Source organism: Ammodytes marinus (assembly GCF_949987685.1).
Source record: "Ammodytes marinus genome assembly, chromosome: 11".
NCBI classification, from domain to species: domain Eukaryota; kingdom Metazoa; phylum Chordata; class Actinopteri; order Uranoscopiformes; family Ammodytidae; genus Ammodytes; species Ammodytes marinus.
Window position 1 is genome coordinate 8,818,437 of NC_137215.1, and position 22,418 is coordinate 8,840,854.

At 41.8% G+C, this 22,418-nt stretch overlaps 1 protein-coding gene across 2 annotated transcripts; it reads right to left on the reverse strand.

Moving 5' to 3' along the window:
* Positions 1-1,094: 1,094 nt before the first annotated feature.
* LOC307257230 (methylated-DNA--protein-cysteine methyltransferase-like) lies at positions 1,095-22,158 on the reverse strand. Of its 2 annotated transcripts, none has more exons than XM_080036400.1 (5): positions 22,059-22,158; positions 18,908-19,060; positions 9,523-9,686; positions 4,896-5,035; positions 1,095-1,876 (listed from the first exon to the last, which is right to left on the reverse strand). In XM_080036400.1, exons 2-5 carry the CDS (start codon positions 19,045-19,047, stop codon positions 1,748-1,750), a joined length of 573 nt encoding a protein of 190 aa, XP_079892526.1. In that variant the 5' UTR covers positions 19,048-19,060; positions 22,059-22,158; the 3' UTR covers positions 1,095-1,747. The 2 variants fall into 2 exon arrangements, with proteins under 2 accessions (XP_079892526.1, XP_079892527.1); XM_080036401.1 differs by having other exon boundaries at positions 22,033-22,123.
* Positions 22,159-22,418: the final 260 nt, after the last annotated feature.

Below are 22,418 nucleotides of genomic sequence, written 5' to 3' on the forward strand. Positions count from 1 at the left end.
CAGTATCTGCTGGGCTGCTAAATTTGTAGCATTCCTTAGAATTTACTTAGCCACAAGCGAGAAAAAAAGGAGGGTGCTTACAGTGCACTTCAGAGTGCGCCTGGCTTAAATGGGACCCCTTGTGGCTGTGTCACAGCTCCCTTCGTTAGGGGGCTGACTGTAGCCTGTAGTCACCACAGGCATCATTAGCCCTCTGTGAAACCACAGACTGAGTCTCATTCTTCATCTGCCTGTCTGCTGCCTCCACATCTATACACTGCCATGGTAGTCTAACGGCAGAGAGTGAGTGAGCCAGTCCAGCAGCAGCAGCACACGGCATATAGACAAGAAGCCCAGAGCTGAGCGGATAAGAAATTCAAAAAAATGCAGCAAAAGTTCAAATGTATTCAGCGAGCAGGCCACTTGAATTGGTTCGGCAAAGGTTAGAGCCGAGGTTATTTTCGGAGGTGGGATTATTAGGCTACCTGGGCTGCACAGAGGAGGAATAACTATGGGCAAGTAAGGGTCACTCTGGAGCTGCACTAGACAGTTAGGAGCATCAAGAATTTAGGAGCAAAAAAAAAAGAAGAATAAACTGTCAATGTGATAGCATGTCATTGTGAGGAAATGTGGAAAATAAAAAGTACTGGTGGACGTATTCAATAAAAAGCAACTGATTATTTTCTGAACGCACTCCACCACCACCACCACTGCTGCCCCATCTCCATATGGTCTTTTTTAAAAGGAAAGAATAATTTATCCCAAAGCGATGAAACGGGGGGGATGTGATGGAACTAAAATATCAAATAAACATTTAAGTTAGAGATTAAATGTGCAGGTTGAAATTCAAGGTTGGAATGTTGATTTCTGTTTCCCCGTTCTGTACTGCCCTCTAATGGAAAACACTCCTCAGAAATAAAACAGGAGCTTTTGACATACAGAGAGCGGCAAGCGAGGAGAGGCAAGAAGACATACAGCATAATTAATAATGAGCTGATGTGAGTGAACGTTACATGAAAATCAATTTAAAAATGAAATACAATTAAAGTGATGAAAAGGCAGGATTTGTCATATTTTTTTTAGATGTATTTATTTATTTACATGTCTCAATGTAAAAAAAATAACAGTATATACGATGCAAAACGACATCTCCCACTTCTTTAGGTGGATTCTAAGGCGAGAGCAAACAATGAGATCTAAATGAAGAACAAAACAAATGCTTCCACTACAAAGCTTTGTAGCAGTAAAGATCCAGAGCCTTTATCACTGGATGTTGAACAAAGCATTCACTTGGCAGGAAATTTAAAAAAAACAACGAGAAGGTACAAAGACTAATTCTGCTTAGGAAAAAAAAACACACAACAACAACAACAACAATGCAGACATATTTTTAAGGGGAATAATAATTCTTTAGAAAAACCATTCCAGCACTATCTGGCAAACGCAACGGAGACCCCACGGGAGCATATGTTTGTAATTCCTACTGTTCTCTGTTTAAGTTATTTTTGTACATTCTAATTCTGCAACAAACTCTGTATCACATTAACAATGCAGCATCTCTATTCTTAGATATAAAAAATAAAAAGAAAACAAGTAAAAAACGGAATATGTACAACTGCCTCCAGTTGTTCCACACTGTGTGCCAAGCATGCTAAAAACTTTATGGCCCTGTTTTGTGTCCTTAAAAAAAATACTGGCCTTGTGTGTGTGTGTGTGTGTGTGTGTGTGTGTGTGTACTGAATGAAGGACAGTTGGCCTCTGTTTTGCTTTAGCCTTCCCCTCTCTGCCTCTCATGGGTGAGCAGCCATTGTTTGAGATGGTCGCCCTTGCCGCCCATGTACGGCCCACTCTGTCCGCTGCTAGAAATGACGCGGTGGCAGGGGATGAGGAGAGGAACCTGGCACGGACAAACACGGGAGATTACATTTCAGTTCAGAGGAAATAAACGTGGAAGTTTTTTTTGCAAAAATATTACGCAAGACATTTTTTACATTCAAACGGAGACGCTTAAAAAAATCAATTGCGTCTGCTTTTTTCTTTGAATGAACAGTCCTTTTCCACTTTCATAAATCCAGTAAGGAGGTTTCATAAAGCATATTTTTGGTATATAAGTTTCTTAACTTTTTAAATATATATTTCCATGATGTATCAGGGCTGTTAACCACAAGACTATGATGTGTTGGTAAAAAAAAAAAAAAGTAATATTTGAAACCTGCCTGAAATAAAGATTAGAGCTTAAAAATGAACCGCTTTCTTTTTCTCACGTAGACATTTATTGTCACAGCAACACGACAGTCGGCGGTGTAGATAGTAGATGTATTATGCATTAAAGAATCTCTGATTTACCACATAAACGCCGTGACTTAAAAGTAACCAACGTGCAGGAAATATGAATGTGCACTTTCTTTTTTTTTCTTCTATTCCCCTCTTTTTATGTTCGCGCACCGCATGAAAACAAAGTGCCACACCACAAGTGTCTGGTTTGATCCTGTACACATCCACATTCAGGGTGATGGCTCAGTCTTTGGGTATAAATGTTTTTTACTCTTTAATAGTGTAAAGCAAAGAAGCAATCAAAAATTAATGGGCAAAAACACCAGCAGGATGAATATTCAATCGAGAGGGTGTCAACATTAAGATCTGATAACCCTGTGATCATTAAAAAGAGGAAGTCGGTGGAGCGTTTACTCTTGTTGCAGACGACTGCCAGGGGGGGTCCCGAGTTCTTTGTAAACTAAATGGCTGGAGAAAGATTAAAACAAGCAAGCCTAGAACACTTCCATCATTGTGAACTCCGAGAAACAAGCAGAGTGGCAATGGGTTGGAGTGAATCACAGCAATTATTTCTGCTTCAAACAGTCTGAACGTTGCCCTCGTTTTGTTCTCCTGATGCTTCCCATTCACTGTTGCATTGTCACTCTATTCCTCTGAATTTAACCGAGTTCTCCTGACCTGATGGCAGCATCACCATTCCCTTTTTATATAAAAGTTTGACATGCGGTGTGTTTCAGTTCAAATCCATCATTAAAGCCGTTCCCATATCAACAGCAATAAAACTTTCCGAGCCCCAGATTAACCTTGCAGACAGAGAAATACTGCTCGAGTATTCCGATCAATACTGTTCCCCGGGTTTTGCAGGGAGAGCGGGGTACCCTCAAGGCCTTCGGATCTGCCTCTTCACTTGTGGGGGGAAAAGAGCACTACGCCAGGCTTATCAATACTCAAATCCTGGTGAAGAAGAAGTGCCACAGAGAGGCGCGGATCGATTGAGCACACTGAGCTTTTCACAGCTGAAGCCCTGAGTGGAGCGGCGCTACTGACAAGTAATTGACACTGACAATCTGACTCTGGATCTGTATTAGGAGCTGAGGGCTCAGGCTCCCAGCCTCCCTGACGAAGGGAAAGAAATGTCTGTAAAACACCAGACTGAGAGGTATTATACAGCCGACCAGAAGCAATGCCATTGGCTAATAGCATATGAGGTATGCAAAGAAACCAGTGCACGGTATCAAAAACACATAGATGCTATTTTTATGGTTTATTTACATTTTATATTGTGTTTAAAATTAATTTTTCAATCAAAAATTACGATTCCTATTACTTTAATAACAGATAGCGTGTGAGAGGAAACACACACAGTGAGGATGCACATGAGGTAACTCACAGCCCATATGAGGGAGAAACATCTCACTGGCTGCATGACTGTAGCAGAAGTGTTCTCAGGCTCTTGGAGCACACCGGTGGTGCCCACAGCACTACATGGGCAGAGCTAAACGGGCTTTGATCAAAGGGTTTGATCAAAAGAAGACACACCACTTGCCCTCTAGCCCTCCATTTTGTACACAGTGGATTCATGGGCGAGACCACGCGGGCCAGGTTTCCTACAAGAATCGGAGATTTGCAGCGAACATCTACCGTAAAGACTTGAGAGAACAAGAACAAAAGGTGTGGGCTTAAAATTGTGCTGTAGGTAGAATTTGACTCCTCGGCCGTACTGAGAGGCAGGCCCATCGCATACATTTGAAACACACCTATTGTGTAGATTACATATTCTTCATCTGGAATTTTTTTATTATTATTTTATTTGAAAATCATAGTGGAGTTCAGGAGCACTTTTATCGTAGGTAGTGCCTCTTCAAACCACGTAGATGGGCTAAGAATAATTTATTATGACCTTTTAAGTCATTTCAATGTAAATTGATTATTATATCATATATATCCTTCAAGGCACCAAGAGTTAATATTACATATCATAACTATTCATTGATTTTTGTCAGTATGCGCTTATATACCTATGAATTACATCACTATTCCATTCATTCATTTAACCCTTTTCTAAACTTTTATATATATATAAAATATAGATACCATATCTATAATCCCAATTACATTAAATAATGCAAACCTTTGATTAGAGCTGGTTTAGTTTTACTATATTTTCATGTGTTGATTATTTTAGTGATTCATTGTGAAATCTTTAAAACATTAGAAAAAATGTGAAAAAAATATCAACCAAATTCTTAAGTGACCACGATAAATGTCATTTTTTTACCTCAAAAACTGAAAAGTTATTCTGTTTGCAGGGAAAAGCAAACAGAGAATGGTTGAATGATTAACAGCTTATCAAACTATAATCAGATACACTATCTGTGAACTGATTTATGATATATACACTTGGCAGCAGTGTATTTTTAAAACTGTAAGTGATGTGTTTGTGTCTCCTCTGCTCCTATCTAATTAATTATTTTCTAATTTATTTTTCGCTAAAGGACACACACACACACACACACACACACACACACACAACACACTCAGGTTCAGTACAAACATAAAAAAAAGGCTGGCTTTCCCTTAGCTGACTGAATAAAGTAAGTAAGAGGGGGAATGCCTGTCAATCAAACGTCAGCCCCACTCACCGGGTTCCTCCTCATGGCCCCGCCCACCGCCCGCACCGCTCGGGGGTTTCCCGCCATCTCAGCCAGGCGTTTGTACGAGACCGTCTCTCCAAACTTCACTTCCCTCAGAAGTACCTGCAGCACGCGGCTGGTGAAAGTGTCTACGCCACAAAACAAAGAGGACAGAGAGAGAGAGAGAGAGAGAGAGTGAGAGAGAGACAAAGGGAGAGAACAGAGGGAGTGAGAGACTTCCTCATTTAATCAATCAAACTCAAGACAGGCTGATGACAACAAGACAACAGCTCAGCACAACGGCCGATTTAACTTCTTTGAAACAGACTAGTGTTTTTTTAATTCTAATCAAAAGTGTGTAAGGCGTCACTACATGTGAATCCATCTTCTAGTTCAAACACATTAAGGTCCCGTTCTTATTCAACGTGGGCTCTGTGTGACTCCCTGTTTTACTCTTTGCACTACTCATTAAACAACCCGATACATAGAAGTCCCCCAATTTGACCTAAGAACTATAGTATCAACATGCTACAGAGGCAGATGTGAGAAAATTATTTTCCACGGCAGAAAAATCTAGGTTACGCTTCGAAAGGTCACAGCTAAAATTAAAAAAGTTCGCTCCTTCATTTAAAAGGATTAAGAGAGGCCAAAAAGACTGCAAATCTGCTCCAGATTTTTAATAATAATAATTTGAATGTTGCATACCATTTGTGGCAGTGGGATGACTTTGAGGTTAATCAGACCAATTTGTCCTTTTAATTGCTTTCTATTCAGAGTAGATTCATTATATCATCTTCACTTAAATGGCGGAATTCTTCAAATCATCCGCAGCTTAACCGACCACATTAACGGCTTTGATTTCATTAGCACTTTAGCAGTAGCATTATCTTTTTTTTTGCTGGATTACCAGGCAGTGACTGAAGAGGCATGTTTGTCTAGCTCTGATTGCTACAGAAAGAGGGGCAAAGTATTTGAAGCTCCAAACTCCCAACCTTAAGACGTCGATGCACTGAGCTCTTGTAGGAAGCCAACAACACTTTCTTTTTTTCTTTTTCGGTGCACGGAGAACAAGATGGGGAACAATAGTCTCGTTATCAAGAGGGGGTGACATTCTTCTAGTACATACATGTACTCAGTCATGAAAATTCAATTAGTGATCTCCCATTCTCTCTCATTTATATGGTCTAAGAGAGCACATGACAAGTGATCTATGAGAAATCCCTCTAAATTGGCATTGTGTGAAAACATGTCACACCCCTGTCTCTCTTCTACAGAGTGAACATCCTTTGCTCCCCAGGCTCCCTCGCTACCTTATAGTCACTCTCCGCTACACAAAGCCACGTGAACAAGGCAATTTGCCTAAACTGGGGGGAATAAGTGTAAAACCTAAAGGGGATATATTTGATTGATGCGCACCCATGTGAGTTCTTTGTCTTGAACAAGGCCCGTAGGTACTGTTTAATAATTTTTCAGGTAATAATCACGCTGTCAACGAGATGACGGGTCCTTACGCAGACAGACTTAATGTTATGAGGAGATAAGATACACCCCTGAAATTTCTTTTATGCATTATTCTCCCTGATAAAGCTCGGGATTTGGCCACATGATGTGCGTGGCACATATTGATACCGCTTTGTCACTGGTGGAGTAGATGTCAACTTGCCCAGACTATGGCTATGACAAATCCCTGTTGATGCAAACGTTATTGACAAACAACCAAAGTCAGTGTCACGCCAGCACCGTCGACTACAAACAGACCCGACAATAAGCCAAAGGGCTGTTTACACCTTTTCTATAAATCCTGAGCAGCTGTTTCCCCTGGAAGGTTTTCACATCTCCTACAGTTCTGGACTAAAAACAAGTGTCTGCGCTTTTATCTGCCGGCAGCAGAGGTTAAAGAACTTTGCCCTCATCAGTGCTAGTGACAGAGACTCCATGCGGGTCAGTCGAGGTGACCAGCAATGATTTGGAGAGCAGTCCCCTAGCCCCATACTTCATAAAGAGCCTAATACGGTGTGTCTGGGGTCAGGACCCTCTTTAGATGGGGTGCAGTGATGTCAATTGTTTAAATAAAAGTTGAGAGGAAACCACTTACATGTTTACAGACATCCCATAATTATGTCACAGGTCATTACCTACCATGAGGCCAGGTGATAGGGCCCACTGCAGAGGCAGAGAGTGAGACAGATTGGCCCGGAGTAAAATCGAACAACTCTAGTGATTATGAAGATATTGACAAATATGATTGATCTTACTCATAATGTTGTATTATGACAGCAATTTGAAGGAATAAAAAAGATAATAAAAATAAACTGAATTCCATCAGCTCTGCTAATGATAGATTTGGGCGAGATGACTTCCAGCCTGACAGTCACCTCATACACGGCATGTGACAATAGAAAGACAATAGTGGAAATGCAGCCACCTCATTATCCTTTGTGTCTAATGGGAGGGAAGACTTTGACTCCCAGTCAAAGTGTCTCTCGAGTCTGGAGGGGATCTGTAGTTTTGAAGGCTGACGGGGTGCTGATGATTCTCTGATTATTCGATATTCTGAAAACGTTCATTTCCCTAATTCCTCTCCACATCACAGGGGCGAGTCCCGGTGAGTGTCTCATCTCGCCCTGCGCTGTGCACAGGGGGAGGTTCAGGCTCCTGCAGGAACACAGTCATTTGGGCTTTGAAGAGCGCCCTTCCCCCCCTTAGCCGGGCCCCCTCCCCGCAAATTCCCCGTGCCGCTTACCGAGACTAAGATCCTCTCGTCTGTTACATATGGATGTATAATTAATGAGATAAGAATATGCATCGTTTTAAGAACTCTGTGTTTTTATGAGGGAAGCGGATGCGAGCGCGCGCGTACACAAACACACAAAAGCTCCCGGAGCAGGACACACACACGCACGCCATTGCCATCCCTCTACCTCTACCTCTGACGACCAAAACTCGCGTGTGATGTTTCGCATGACACTATAGAAAACTGTGCCTGGCGTCTCCTTTCATGTCACCTCTGTTGCTCAGGTATATGGTGACAGCTAATATGAAAAGTGGCTTGTTTTGTCAGAAATGTGTAAATAAACATGGCAACACTTCAAGTGAAGGTCACAACTCAATATTACATGACAAGTGCAGCGAGCGCGCTGTCGTGTTCAGGTTCTCCCACAAGATAACTGTGCAAACAAAAGTTGGTTGTCACAGATTGTAATGACCTGATTAAACTTGTATTTTTTTTTCATCCCAGGCAGGCAGACAAGCGCTGCATGGTTAAGCATGTGTGCAGTATAAGGCAAAAAACTGATCCTTAATATTTGTGAATCAACAAGCAAAAAAAAAAAAGGAAAGAACATTTTCCTTCCTCAAAAGACAAATACTCCTGATGCTCACATTTAACATTTTTATACTTGCATGGCCTATGGTTCAGACTATTGAGAGCATTCCAAGCCTAAACCCTGTATTTACTGAGCCCCAAAACAACAGGCGAGGGAGAGAGGTGCAACAGAGCACCATCACCTATTCAGATCAGGTACTAATGAAGAATTCCATCTATCCTGAAATTTAATTAAAACCCCAAAGACTTCAGATGAGATGCGATTTGAAAGAGCCTGGGGCTGGTACACAAGCACTTGGTGGCGAAGGGAATCACACTGAAAGTTGATATCGTAATTGGTCCTGATGTATTTCTGCATTGCCTTTGCGGGAGCGTGGGACTCATAGCTGTATACAGGGTCTCGATGGAGTACCTGCTCATTGAAAATGCCATCACTCAAGCACTGCAGATCTGCATGAAATTAGAGAGCAACTAAGGCCTGATTGCAGGGGAAGAGGGGCGCAATTGTTAAATGCATATATTAGAGTTATTTTTTCCCCCTCCTGTGTGTAGGTGTGCTTCTGGGTGTAAATGAGCGCTTCTGAAAAAATCTTTAAGTTAAAATGCAATAAGCGTCTCAGTGTGACAAAAGAAATAGCCTGTAATTGTTTCAAAACAGCACGGGCAAGATACGTTTCTGATTACAGAAATTAGTTGTCAGGCCAAGAGTATATTGTTTGTTTTCCTCGAAACAAAACAAAACAGGAAACATCGCCAGGGATAATGAATTCATCGTTTTTTTCCTCAGTGCCTTCAATCATTCCTTTTCCGCGGTCATATGCTACAGCAGTTGAAAGGACACTAATTGTCCGTTTTTGTGGCGCTTTCATTTTTTACTCGCCCTAGGTGACTGGTCAAGCCAACAATAAGCTCATTCAAACTTTTTTTTTTACCACCGTTCACATGTTGTCATTGGAAAAAAAAAAGAAAGAGAGAGAAAAAGCTTCCTGTCTAGAAAATGTCAAGAGTGGAATTCGATCAGTTTCAAAGAATGTGCCAAGAATCATGGAAAAGCTTGCCAAAACTAACACGCGTGGTAAGAGCTGCCACAGATTACTGAACCAAGTTACAGCTCTGTGTTCTGTTCACCCTCTCTCCTTTTTTCGCTCACCCACTCCTCGGCTTTTCCTCTCTCCCTCTCTCTCTCTCTCTCAGCCATAAAATACTTCATTATAACACAGTGAGCCCAGTGAGTGTAAGTGATGTAACTGACAATTAAGAGTGAAAGCCTGATCCCAGTCATGGCTCTGCAAATATTTATCCATGACAGACCTCCTTGCAGGGCGGGGTGGTGAAAGGCAGGCAGAGGGAGGCTCCCAGCGGTGCGCGGCTCACTGAAGTACGCCTGGAGCCATTGGACACAGCGCTGCAACTCGGGGCTGCTTTGTGCCGGGCTATCGCTGACCACATGGCTCGGGGGGGCCGCCTTGCCGCTCCTGTGAGGGGAGATATATACAAGGCAGGATGGGGAGTTGAGGTGGGGATCAGAGGAGCAATCATTATACCCCACCCCATTCTTAGTTGAATAGTGCGCAAAAGATGTCACAAGAGCGTAAACACGCCACGAGGCACACACACACACAGATGCAAGATGACATAATAATTTTGCAGGCGTGAAACTAAAAGTTGTTCTTCAAGACATGCTTAAAATCTTAAGTAATATGTTTTGGCATCGCTCCTGTCACACACACACCCCGCGCCGTGACAAATATCAGAGCTGTAGAAAAAGACAGGAAAGAAGCAGGAGAAAATATAAAGACACTAATCCAGATGCTTACGTTGACATTACATTACATTCATTGTGTTTATATGGATGTTTGGCATGGTGGAGTATGAAAGAAAAACATTGTCGGGTCGTAAGGAACGGTGCTAACAGCTTATTTCAAACAACTTTAAGGAAGCAGAACCGGTTTGTGGAAAGAAAAGGAGAAAAAAAAGAGGTTTCAAAAGCCTCACTGCTGTAATGGGGGAAAGAAAAGTTAAGAGCACAGCGTTAACAACAGTTTCGACTCTGCTTGGGTCTAGTTTATAGTTCATGACAAGAATAAATGGATTTTTTGGCCGGAGCGCAGCGCTGGCCAGCAAAGCACTGCACTTGGACGCGCATCTTAGCATGAGTAGATGCTTGGAGGAATTTGCCGATGGTTGAGTTGGCATCACTTAACAGCTGTATTTCTCTCCGCTGCTGACCACCCCCCCCAGGTCAATGCAAGCAGACTGACCCATATTTGACACTTAAAGACCCTACTGGGAAGGTCCTCTCTTAGCATGTGCATTACTGCAAAGTGGACCTCAAGCTGTGTTGTGGATCTAAAGCGGGCCCGCCAATTCCATTAACTGGTGTACAGGACTTATAAATAAATAATATCACCATTTAAGTGCCCCCTTTTTTGAAAATTGGCTTATCCTGTACGGTATTAATAATGGACATTTACTTTGTTAAACACACAGACCGTCTCTCTCCTGCCCACCGTAACAACACGGCCCTAAAGTGTTTTTACACTTCTGCAGGTCACAGTTTGAGCAACGTTTTATATTGGACATGCTGAAGCTGAGGTTTTTACTGGAGTGTTATGACTGAGCGGGTCAGTTTTCAGGGTAAGGCACACTCTCTCTCTCTCTCTCTCTCTCTCCGCCTGCTAGTTTGTGGGCTGTGTGATGAAAGTCTCCTGGGTGCCGTTTAACAGTGGGTGTAAATACAGTAAAAATGTGTAAATACTCTCATTTCTAAATAAACCACACAGCAGTTTATAGTTGAGTGGTGAAAAAAGTCGGAAACAACCCACCGGCGGGTCCTGCACTGAGCTGAGACCTGCTCAAACAATGGCCATGGCTCATGGCAATCTCTGTCGGCATGGGTGAGTGCCCAGCCAGCCCCTACTTGTCATTGTCTCTCCTTTCTATCCCTCCCTCCCCTCCTTCCCCACCTCTACCTCCTCATTTCCCCCTCTCTATTTCTCTATCCTCCCACTCCAGCTCTTTTGGCTCCCCACCACAGACACCCCCAGACACGCACACATGCACGAACATACACACACACACACACCCACCGCCATCCCCCCACCTCTCCCTCTCTATCGGCAAAGATCTTCAGGCCACTGTTCCCCCCCCACTCCACTCCACCCACACACACACACACACACACACACACACACACACACACACACACACACACACACACACACACACACACACACACACACACACACACACACACACACACACACACACACACACACACACACACACACACACACACACACACACACACACACACACAGACGCACGCACCACCTCCTCTACCCCATCCACAGCCCCTCTTTCTCTCTGAGAGGATGTTCCAGCCGCTGCACACTGACAGCTCGGGGATATTGTGTGTGGAAATGTTCCTGTTGGACCCGCAGGCCCTTACAATCTACCGGACAAAGGCTAGAGCACCTTTTGCTTAAAGCTTGGCACCTTTGACCTCCAGCTCACACTTCAGACTTGTCACCTTGGCTAATTTTTACTCTCTCTCCCCCCCCACCCCTCGATGCTCCCGTTACGGATGCACAGCGGCTTTAAAGGTGTTTTGAGTGATACAACATTGACAGTAGTAAAAGTTAATGCAATGCAGTACATGGCTATGGCCGGTAAACAACAAGCACCAAAATAAATAAATAAAAGTGGAAACAACATCAGTCGAGCTGAAGTCTGTCACCTCTAGGTGCAATGGGGGATTGTTTTTAAAAGAGCATGTGGGCAGTGGACATGTTTGTTTGCTCCAGTGCTGGCACCATTCCCCAGCCCTGCTTCAGTGAATTACAAATCAAGCAGCATCATAGGATCTTTATAGAGTCCGGACTGGCGCATTAGGTAAAACTCATGCCCTTCAAATGAGAGATTAGAGATGTGTAATAAATGCCGGGCTAATTACAAAAGAAACTCTCAAAGGAGGAGCATTTTTATATCGTCTGTATAAGTGAGCAACTGTCATCGTCCGTATAAAAACCAACAATTATAATTAGTAGTTATTATATACGCAGTATTTCAATAACGTTCTGTTTAACAAGTGTGATTAAGTTTAAATGAACTATTCAAATTCGGTTAAAGCCGAATCGTTATTTATATCATCTTTTGGCTATAGTTAAAATCCCATTTATTTCACTGTCCTTCAGGGCGTTTACCATTTCATCACAGGTGAGGAAATAAGAAACTAATTCCAAACTAGCCAGGATCTGCTATGCTTAAAAGAATATTTCCCCTGATACAAGATTGTGATTTGAGAAAATTTCTAATATTGTGCTCCTGTCACAATCAATTTCCAATTACCATAAATCATTGCTGCGTAAAGTGGGAGTCATTTGGAGTTCTACCCTCTTTTCCAACTCTAATACAAAGAATGAATTGAGCACTTATAAAATGTTGGAGGTTATTTCATTCATCCTGGAAGAAACAATCAAAGGAGACAAAGAAGAAGAAGAAGAAAAAAAAGAATAGCGGACATTAAAATTGTCAATTTTTCCTTTGGCACATATTCTGTATCTCTTGTTGCGCACACAAGACTTCAGTGAGACTTTTTCTATCGGGCTGCAGACGGTTAAGAATGAAGCAGGTTAAGCACAGGATCTAATTGAAAGGAATCTGGCGAAGGGTGTAATGGTATATTGCACAAAAAAGGGGAAAAACTCAGAACTCATGCCTCCATCCTGTGAAGCGTGATGGCGCTCATCCTGACTCGATCGGCTGTCACTTTTGACACAGCCTGCCAGAGTTCTCCTTCACCGATCATGGGTAACATGGCGGGTCAGAGGATGAAATAGAAAAGGCCAAGAGCAGTCCAATATTTTCCTCCAGCCTTATAGCTGCAGATACTTAACTCAGAGACGTCAAAGACTCAAGAGAGCATGAAAAAAGCCTAAAATGACTGTCTAAAAAGGAGGGGGAAAAATACAGCATGTCTCTATGAATGTCAAGATCTTGATGGTCTCTGAGCCAAAGGCTGTGATACAATTGTAAGCCACTTGCTCAATGCGGCTCGTTCAAGCATTTGAAGATCATTCAGATGCCTATCTAGCCTACTGCAGCACTAAAAAGTCGAGAGCTTTTTGGAGTGGGTAAGCTGTAAGGAATGCTTCCTATATCCTTGTTGGAGCGCGTGTTTCGTGCTCTGCTGTTTAAAAATAAAAAAACAACTGGGCCGGAATAAACTGCTCTCTAGATATCCAACAACTTCTTATTAGCGAACGTCCAGCGAAGACGCCGCGCAACACTCCAGTCCAATACATACTAAAGGTGGTGGTAAAATACTGCAGAGTAGGCAACAAAGCACACAACAATTAGGTCTTCTCCCAACTGGCTAGCCACGGGAGTCAGTGAAGGCATGTATTACCAGAGCCTTAACTCTTACCTCCATTATGTAGTGTATCCACACCCCGACGCCAGCAATGTTTATCTACAATAGACTACTGAGCAGTTTCAAATAGTGTTTTTAGCCTCTATTCTCAAGTGCCACAGTAAGAGATTCCAATTACCCGAATGGTAAGGAGCCAGTGAGGGAGGCATAAAGTACATTAGGGATCCCCTGTAACTGCGGGGACCTTTTAGAGCCTCAACTGAAGAGGGCCGAGAGACTGGGGGGGGGGGGACAGTGACCCTGCATGGATAGCCTCTGTCAAAATTTGACCACGTCAAGCTCAAAGGCATTATGGGAATCCAGTGTCACCAAGTCCTAATTACTGTCTGTGTTCAGAGCAAATTACTGCCTTGTTCCTCTGATTAGCGAGGAGGCTAATCTTCACCTGTGTACGCCAGCACTGCTGAGGGCCCTTGAGTGTTAGCGCTTCGTCTTCTGTAATTTATTTTTAAATCAGTGCCCGCTCCCAGGAGTTTTGAGTGTTTTGTTGTGAACCGCTTACCATGATCCCCACCACCGCCCCCTCACCCCTAAATCCTTGACTAAATCCTTGTTTGGTGCCGCAGGAAGATAAGCAAGAACAACACTTGGGCATAATTGACTCGTACTCCTCTCCAAGATGTCAGAGCGGAATCATCTCCCTGCATATTGCCTTTAGTATGTCACACACTGTACACTTCTGCATGTTGCAGATATAGAATCCAATCAAGTTCTGAAACAAACTGGCACAAACAGCCGTGCCGGAAAAAACTTCCCGGTCGACAGCAGGGGGAGAAAAAAAAAGAAAACAGCAAAATAAAAACATAGTGCGGGAGCTGCTTTTAGCCGCATGTCTACAGCGAAGGGGGAAACTCCCGCTCAGCTTCTGTCCTCACCCTGGAGGTTCTGCTTTAGAAAACGACAACATTTGCAGATTTTTTACTTCCGAGTGAATGTCAGTGTCTCGTCTGTGTGCGTGGGGCGTGGGTTTACAGGTAGTGTGTTACACAGGTGTTGGTTTACACAGGAAATGGCACATGCAGCCTGATTGGGACAGTCCCGGGAGATGAAGGCATAAACATAGAGCACAGATGGGTCCTGGGGCCAGTGGGAGCAGCCACCTTAATGAATACGCAGCTGAGTACTACACTTCACAACATGCAAAACAATATTCTAAGGCCGTGGTAAAAAATAGAACAAAAAAAAAATATCATCTGAATATCATTACACAATGAATTATTCATGCCATTTCTGAGGGGACCTCGTCAAAAAGTCCCACCCCACCCTTGCTTTATTGATGATTTCCTTCAATATCTCAGCAGATCACGGTTTTGTATGACAACGCATTTTAGTTACAAATGTAAGCAGTTTGTTTAGCACACTGTTGTGGCTATATATCACACAAAAATAATAATTTAAATTGATTATAATAATGCGTTAGAGTAAACATGAGAGACGGAGAAAGAGAGACGGAGAGGAAGAGGGAGAAATTACAAGGGGGAGGGGGTGGTGGGGCGGCGGAAATAAGTTGTTGATATGTTTCCCGGTGTGTGAGCACATCATGTAAACAGGCCCCAAACAGGGAACACATTTACCATACTGCTATTCAGTGTGAACCAGGACATTGATTCACAACACTACATGAGTGTGAGAAAAACGATAAATGCATCACCTCAGATATTTCACACTAGCGTTGGTAGTGTGTAAAAGCTGTTGTGACAGCTTGGGTATTAGGCCCAGATAGATGGAAAATGTCTAGCTGCTTATGAATGCCAATGTGACGGGGTGACGGGTTTGACACAAAAACACTCCACCTCAGAACAATTAGGCTGTTCTCAGGCCCCATCCAGTGTTGTCAGAGATAATGGAAAGCTGTGAGGATAACTGGTGATAAATAGACTTTAACACCCTCCTCCTTAAAACCAATGCAGTCCTGCAGTCCTCTCAAATGCTTAACTAATCATAACCATGGCCGGCAAATTCATACAAAAGACTAATTACTGTTGTACTTCACTTCAGTCTCAAAGGCCTCTTATATAAGGACTTGGGGGTTCTCTTGCTTCTTTTCTCCTCTTGATGGGTATTTTTTTTTTTTATACAAGTAGGCCTCTTGCAAGACAAAAGCATTTAAAAATTGGTGATTGCTTTCATCCACTTTAATTACATTCAGAAATGGCATTTCTGCCACATTATACACCCCTATTGTTTCAGAATTATCTGGCTTGGGGAGTAAAATCTACAATATTTGACGATGCTCCCGAGCTAAATCGCCTCTTGAAATTGAAATATGCTGCCGAAATACAAAATAAAAAGCCAGCCCTTGCTGCTGAGATACTGGAAGCTCCTTGGCTTTCTCCAGAATGCTATTATTATGCATATCCAGGTAGAAAGTTAATTAACCCAAAGCTTAAGCTAATTATGGTAGCAGAATGCTATCAACCAAACGCTTTCAGTCAGACAGCTGTCCGGAATTGCATTTGCTAATCATTTGTCTTTTGCCGGAGCATATGGTACATTTCCCCACTATCACAGCAACAACAAACAGATGAAAATCATTAACTAAAAACAATGTGCAATGTGGAGAATCAGACACAGATTTATAAGGCTTTGTGTCAGAGAAAAAAGGGGGATTTATGGCCTGGGAAATATAATGATAATTTTGGATTTTAGCCACTTAGGATTTTAGGCAAGCCACGTGACCCAGGCGTGCTGGGAATTCAGATACACAAATATATTGTTTATATCTATATGCAAATGAGACAGAATGTTTATCCGTGTAAAATTAATTACAATGTTCTATAGGAGCATATGCAAAGAGCTTGTTCTTAACAATTTTTAGCTTCTAGCACATTTTGTGCCTGTTTTTGCAACTAAATATTTTTATGTTGTTCAAAGAAGAAATCCCTCAGCTCAGAATTAAATCAATTATTTTTCCAAGAAATGCTTCATGCATTCTTTTTCTTTTCATAAAAAACACATCATAGTGGCTGTTAAAGGGTGATTGATATCAGCATTGCCTTGCGACATTATCAGGCAATAAAGGCTACTCAGGTTCTAATGCAACATGTCATGCACAGGCTCCTGTAGTACATTTCTATTGAGGACCTCACAAGCTAAATTGCTTTTTTCCTGCTCCCCCACATCTCAGCCAGCTTGACAGACAAATTGATCAAAGCACTGTAAAATAATATGCTCACAAAATGTCTCGGGGCAGGAGTCCAGCCCTTTTTTCATTTTTCACCCTAATAAAAAAGTACTCTATGATTTCCTCTGTATTATGTGTCTGTGCTCTGTGTGAAAGAGGCACGAAGCATCATATTTCAGATAATAGTAATCTCCTCTAAACAAAATGCGTATCATTTTTCTGTGAACGCCGGGGCCATGCTAAAAACTAAAGAGGGGAAAAAAGCTGGTTAACAGGGAGGCTGGTGCGCAGGGCCCCAACAGGGGCTGTTGAGATGTAATGAATTTGTTCATCTGATGGTGCCTTCAGGGCTGTCGTTAGACTGGCAGAGGAGGTTGATTTTAGGAAATGTTGCTAAGATCAGTTAGGAAGCAAAAGGGGCTTGAGACGTTTCTATTAGAAAGAGCTGACGGTCATGGTGCGTAAGCAATACTTCAAGGGCGTTTATGTAGCTATAATGGCATTTATCAATAACTATCTATCAATGCCACAAATGCTTTTGTTGCTGCTACGGTTGTTCAACACCAAGCAATAGTGATTTCTAAAAAAACTAAAAAACAAAGAGAGAGCATACACAGTCAAGTAAGCCTTCAAAGCTTTGACTTTCTAACAAATATCTACTGTAGGTGTTCCTCTGTGTTATGCATAGACTTTATCTATTTCCCTTATCCAAAATATGCTCTTAGAGATCATTTATCACACTGACTCCCTAAGCCTGTACCACACCACAGCCAAAGCTGGAAAGAGCCTTGTTTAGTATGTCATAAATAAATCAATGGAAATGGCTGATTTGAACTATTACTGCTACAGGCAGGCTTTTGTGAGATCTACATGTAAAGCCGGTAGCAAAGATAAGCCTATATTTTGTCACTTTATCTCGCCTCCCTTAATGCCTGTTTACATTGCGTTACTCCATATATCTGAGGTGGCTCTAGTTCCCCCTGTCCTATGACAATAACAGAGTATTCAACTGGTCGCGATACAATCTAAACATTTTTGTTTTAATGATTTATTGCTCACACCTTTGAGGACATACAGACAGCGATGTGATCGAAGCCTCACTTATGACCGACATAGCAAATGATATTAGACTGAGAAATGATCTAGTGATGCGAATCATTAAATTCATTTGCATATTCCTACTGAACCTGAACACACAAATTAAACCCCGTTCACGAGGAGACAGACAAAGGTGCTTGTGCATGGTTACAGGACATCTTCCATAATCAAAATTCCATATTATTAATTTTTCTCCCTTCAACTCATTAACAACAAGTGGAATGTTTTTACTGCTTGATGAATTTTAGGAAATAGCAGACAGTCGGCAAGGAAACACGTGTTGAGGTATAATATACACGGTCATTAATGGGTTTCCATAAATTAGAATTTGAACATACATTTTGAGGGAGGACAGCTTCCAATCCGAGTGCTTTTGGAAATGGTTTAATTTCCCTAACCATTCAAGTTGATCAAATGCGAATCTGTGATCTGTTTAATTTCAATCTAATCAAAACTAATCTGAGATGTAGTATGTGGACCTGTGAAAAGAAGGAATAACTACTTATTAACGCCGGATTTAATCAGTTTCACCCGCTTCAGTAAGACTGTCAGCGCTTTAACAATTTTGAGGGATGGCTAGGGCACCAAAACGCAATCACATATTACATTTCTGAGCGCTGGCTGGGTTGACACTCGAAACTACTGCATACAACACGGAGGGGAACGTAAATAAACAGGAGCGAACAGTCCATGCTCCACGTGGCCTATGCTGACCCTACAGACATCAGCTCTAATCGACTCCCTTGTGGGTAATAAACAAGTTATTTTTCCTGAAATTTCAAATATACTGCGGGAAGAATCACAACCACATGCCATCAGAAATCTAATTTCAAGCCCAACTGTATTCTAGTGCCCCTCATATTTCTAGCGCCGGCTCATATTTGCCCCAACTTTCTCCAGGATATTTCTTGTGGGATCTACAAAAACGCCCTGCTTCCGATGAGGAATGGTGGCACTCCATCACAGGAGTGGATTCTGTCCGCCTGTAAATTTCACACCTTTGTTTATCACGTCACCATGCCGGGGCTGTTGTACAGTACCTTTCAGCAGGTGCGACATCCATTAGGATCTGGATGGTGTGCACACCATTCTCACATCCACTGACTTGGATTGTCCCCAGGGGGCTCGGCAATGAGATGGTCTTCTGAGTGCACTGGCTCTCCTCCCTCTGCTTCTTCATCTCGCTGTCCTTGCTAAGGAAGCACAAATTACACTCCGTTCATTGACATATTCATGTGGCAACTTGCACAATTTCCCCACCCATATTTTTGCATTGAATGATCTATTGAAAACCTATGCGGGCTACCAGCGGATGATGACTTACATATTTGAACACCTAGCCTCCCGAACAATGTCATGATGTGACTTGATCCCCACATTACTATCCAATATTTCTTTTGTGCATGGAAAAGAATACGCCTATCTAACCAATAAATCGCCCATTTTTTCCCCTCTTTCTGTTCTATATATCACATAAATGAGAAAAACAATGCAGTCTGTTCCCTTGTCTGGTGGGGGATTCCCAAGATAGCTCGACATTATTTTCAATCCGTCATTTTTGGTTGATGGTCGGGATGTTTTTCTAGCATTAAATTTGTTCCTTAGGGTGCAACTCCGATGGGATTCTGGTTTCCAGCCCTTAACAACAGCAAAAACGTGCAGCTTTTCTGACGACTGAGATGGATACTGGCAATAACCAGACAGCAGTTCCTTTTTTATTTTTACTTTGAGGGAAGGAGAGATGATTGACTATGTTATATGTGAGTTTTTGAGAGATGGGGGTTATAATAAATAAAGGTCACATTGATTGTAAGAGTTTCAACTAAGGAAACCTTTCCTTCATAGAACCTTGATCTAAAAAAACTGTGTCTAAAGGGTACAAATACAATATCTCTCTTTTTTCATTTCTAATAGGTCATGTATTTCACATTCATAAATTTTAACTCACACATTGTTTTGCAATAAGTGTGACATGTACCTGCAAATACTGATTATTTTCTAAACAAATCAACAAATTGTTAAATCTATACAATGTCAGAGAATTGTGAAGAATGTTCATCATAGTTTTCCAGAATCCAGAGTCACATTTTAACGGGTTGTTTTAAACAGTCCAAAGACAAAATATCTTAAGTTTACAAAGATATTCAACACAGACAAATAGCAAATCCTCCAAGCTGTAAAGAGAGTAACCAGAGGTTTTGCTTAAACCTAAAGGGACTCAAGCAAATAGACACATATTAACTGACTAATCTTTGCAGCTTTGGCATCCACTCAGTGGCCACTGTCTGATGGAAGATTTTTACTTTGCAATATTGATATTTTCAATCTAATTCTAATTTAATAATAAAAAATAAAAAAATGGTGTGTCTTAAGATATCAAGAAGACTAATACTTCAGGAAGAAATTCTAAGTGTACCTTAAACTTCCGAACAGCACCCACTATGCAATCTTGTAGATTTGTTAATTAAAGGTGCAGTCAGCAATTCCGGAGAATGCTTATTGTCAAAATCACTTTTTGTCAAAATCAGTGAACAACCTCACGATCCGCTAACCATCCATACTGTGTGTGCACTGAAACAAAAGCTGGTGTTAATACACAGCCTAGACACAATGTAAACTGGTATGTAAACAAGGGTATGTAAACAGAGGGGGCCCACTGTAACTAGCAACATATATTTTTTATTTCAGGGCACACAGTTTGGAGAGGTTGCAGATCGTGAGGAGATATTCACAGATTTTTGGCAAAAAGTGATTTCGACAACAAACATTATACAGAATCGCAGACTCCACCTTTGATCGAGCAGCAACAAAACAAAACAGAGCTAAAACAATTAATCGATTAATTGCAGCTTGCAAAATACACAGATAATGAATTAATTATTCATTTATTTTTCAAAGAAAACTAGGCCTACTAAACATCCCCCAGTTCCAGCTTCTCTAAAGTGAATTGCTGATTTTCTTTGTCTTACAGTGGCAGTAAAGTGCATTTTGGAATAAAAGGCAAAATCAAAAGAAAGAAAATAAAAGCTTTTTGAAGATGTCATATTGAGCTTATGACATTGTGGTAGGACTATTTTCATTGTTTTCTGACACATTATAGGCCTATACCATTTCATCACTAAAGTAATTAGTTGCAGGCCCTAGGCAAACACTAATTAATATAAAATATATAAATAAAATAAATGCTCCTCTGCTCTATGTTGCCTGCACTTTTCATTTAAGAATGGAACTTTATTTTTAGATTAAACAAATGTTAGGTGACAAAAAGTTATCATACATTCACAGTAGGCTATTTCATTTAGACTTTTATCCCCCCTTCCTCTTCACGCACACAAACAGCACCACCACATCTGTCATGGTATGCGATCACAAATGCGTCTGCTTCAACTTTCTTGTTTCTACTCTTGCAGCTCTCACTGTAGTCATCGGGGGTTTGCCTGAACTGACAATAAAGGCGAGAAATTTTCTGAGCCAAAACAATGGTAGGCTACAGTGCACTTTGGATAAGCGCTGCACACACACACACACACAGCCTGCCATTTAGCACGCTGGTAATAGACTCACAGATAGATAGAATAATGGACTTTGGCAATAATGGCCTTGGCTAATAGTCTACACTGATTAAAAATAATGCTATAATGTTTGTTTTTCTGCCGTTGTTTCTTTCTTTTTTTTGGGTGCAGTAAAATAGTCTAAGTGACTAACTTGAATGTTTGGGTGTTGTTTACCCGGCTCTTCACGGTGACAAACAGCAAACAATAAGCAGCTTGTGTTGTTAAAATCACTGGCAGCATCCTCGCGCTCGTCAATCATTTGACTCGTTTCCCATTAGACTAGTTCATGGTCAAACCTGCGTGATTAATTGAGTAGAAAGCGCACTACGAACTGCGCAGGTGTGAAAATGCAACACGTTCCCTTATGGTGCTTTTTCACATTGAAGGAAATATATGCCAACGCGTGTACAGAGCCTACCGCCATTCTTCAACAGTGCAAGTGTCTTTAAACCAGTTAAAACAAACTTCTAATGGTAAGTGTGCACTTAAATAGTTTTGCATAGGCCTATACGCAGGGGTTCGTAACTAAGACCTACACTAGCTTAGCCTTAGAATACACGGTTGAATTCTGAACTGCAGTTTATGACAGGCTTTTTTAATAGGCATATTACCGCCGTAAATTAGCACTTTAGCTTACAACGAAGCCTTCAACAGCAGCCCGGTGTCTGAGCGATGTCTGCTTCACCTCCCTCTGTGGAAAGCAGTGCAAAGCAAAAGCACACATTACTGAAAGTCTCTTCCTGTTTCTCCAGACTGCGTGGTCGAGCCGGCCAATCACGGGAGGCCAAAGTCCGCTCTCGCTCCGTAATTGGCCAGTATAGAGTCTCTCTTCCCTCCCCCTGCCAGGGACAGACACACAGGGCTTGTCTAATGGGTCTCAAGTTGGGATTTGGGGGTCCTTCAGGGGGTCCCAAGTACACAGAACACTAGTGGTAGTGATTTAGATATTTGATTTCCTTGATATTTTTCCACAGAAAGAAAAAATATGATAATGCAT

Coding starts and splice junctions, on each gene's coding strand:
- LOC307257230 (XM_080036400.1), bottom strand. CDS start 19,047: ATGAAGAAGCAGAGGGAGGAGAGCCAGTGCACTCAGAAGACCATCTCA. Junction 5,036..9,522: donor CCACCCCGCCCTGCAAGGAG/GTCTGTCATGGA, acceptor TTTGTGGCGTAG/ACACTTTCACCAGCCGCGTG. Junction 1,877..4,895: donor GGGCCATGAGGAGGAACCCG/GTGAGTGGGGCT, acceptor TGTCCGTGCCAG/GTTCCTCTCCTCATCCCCTG.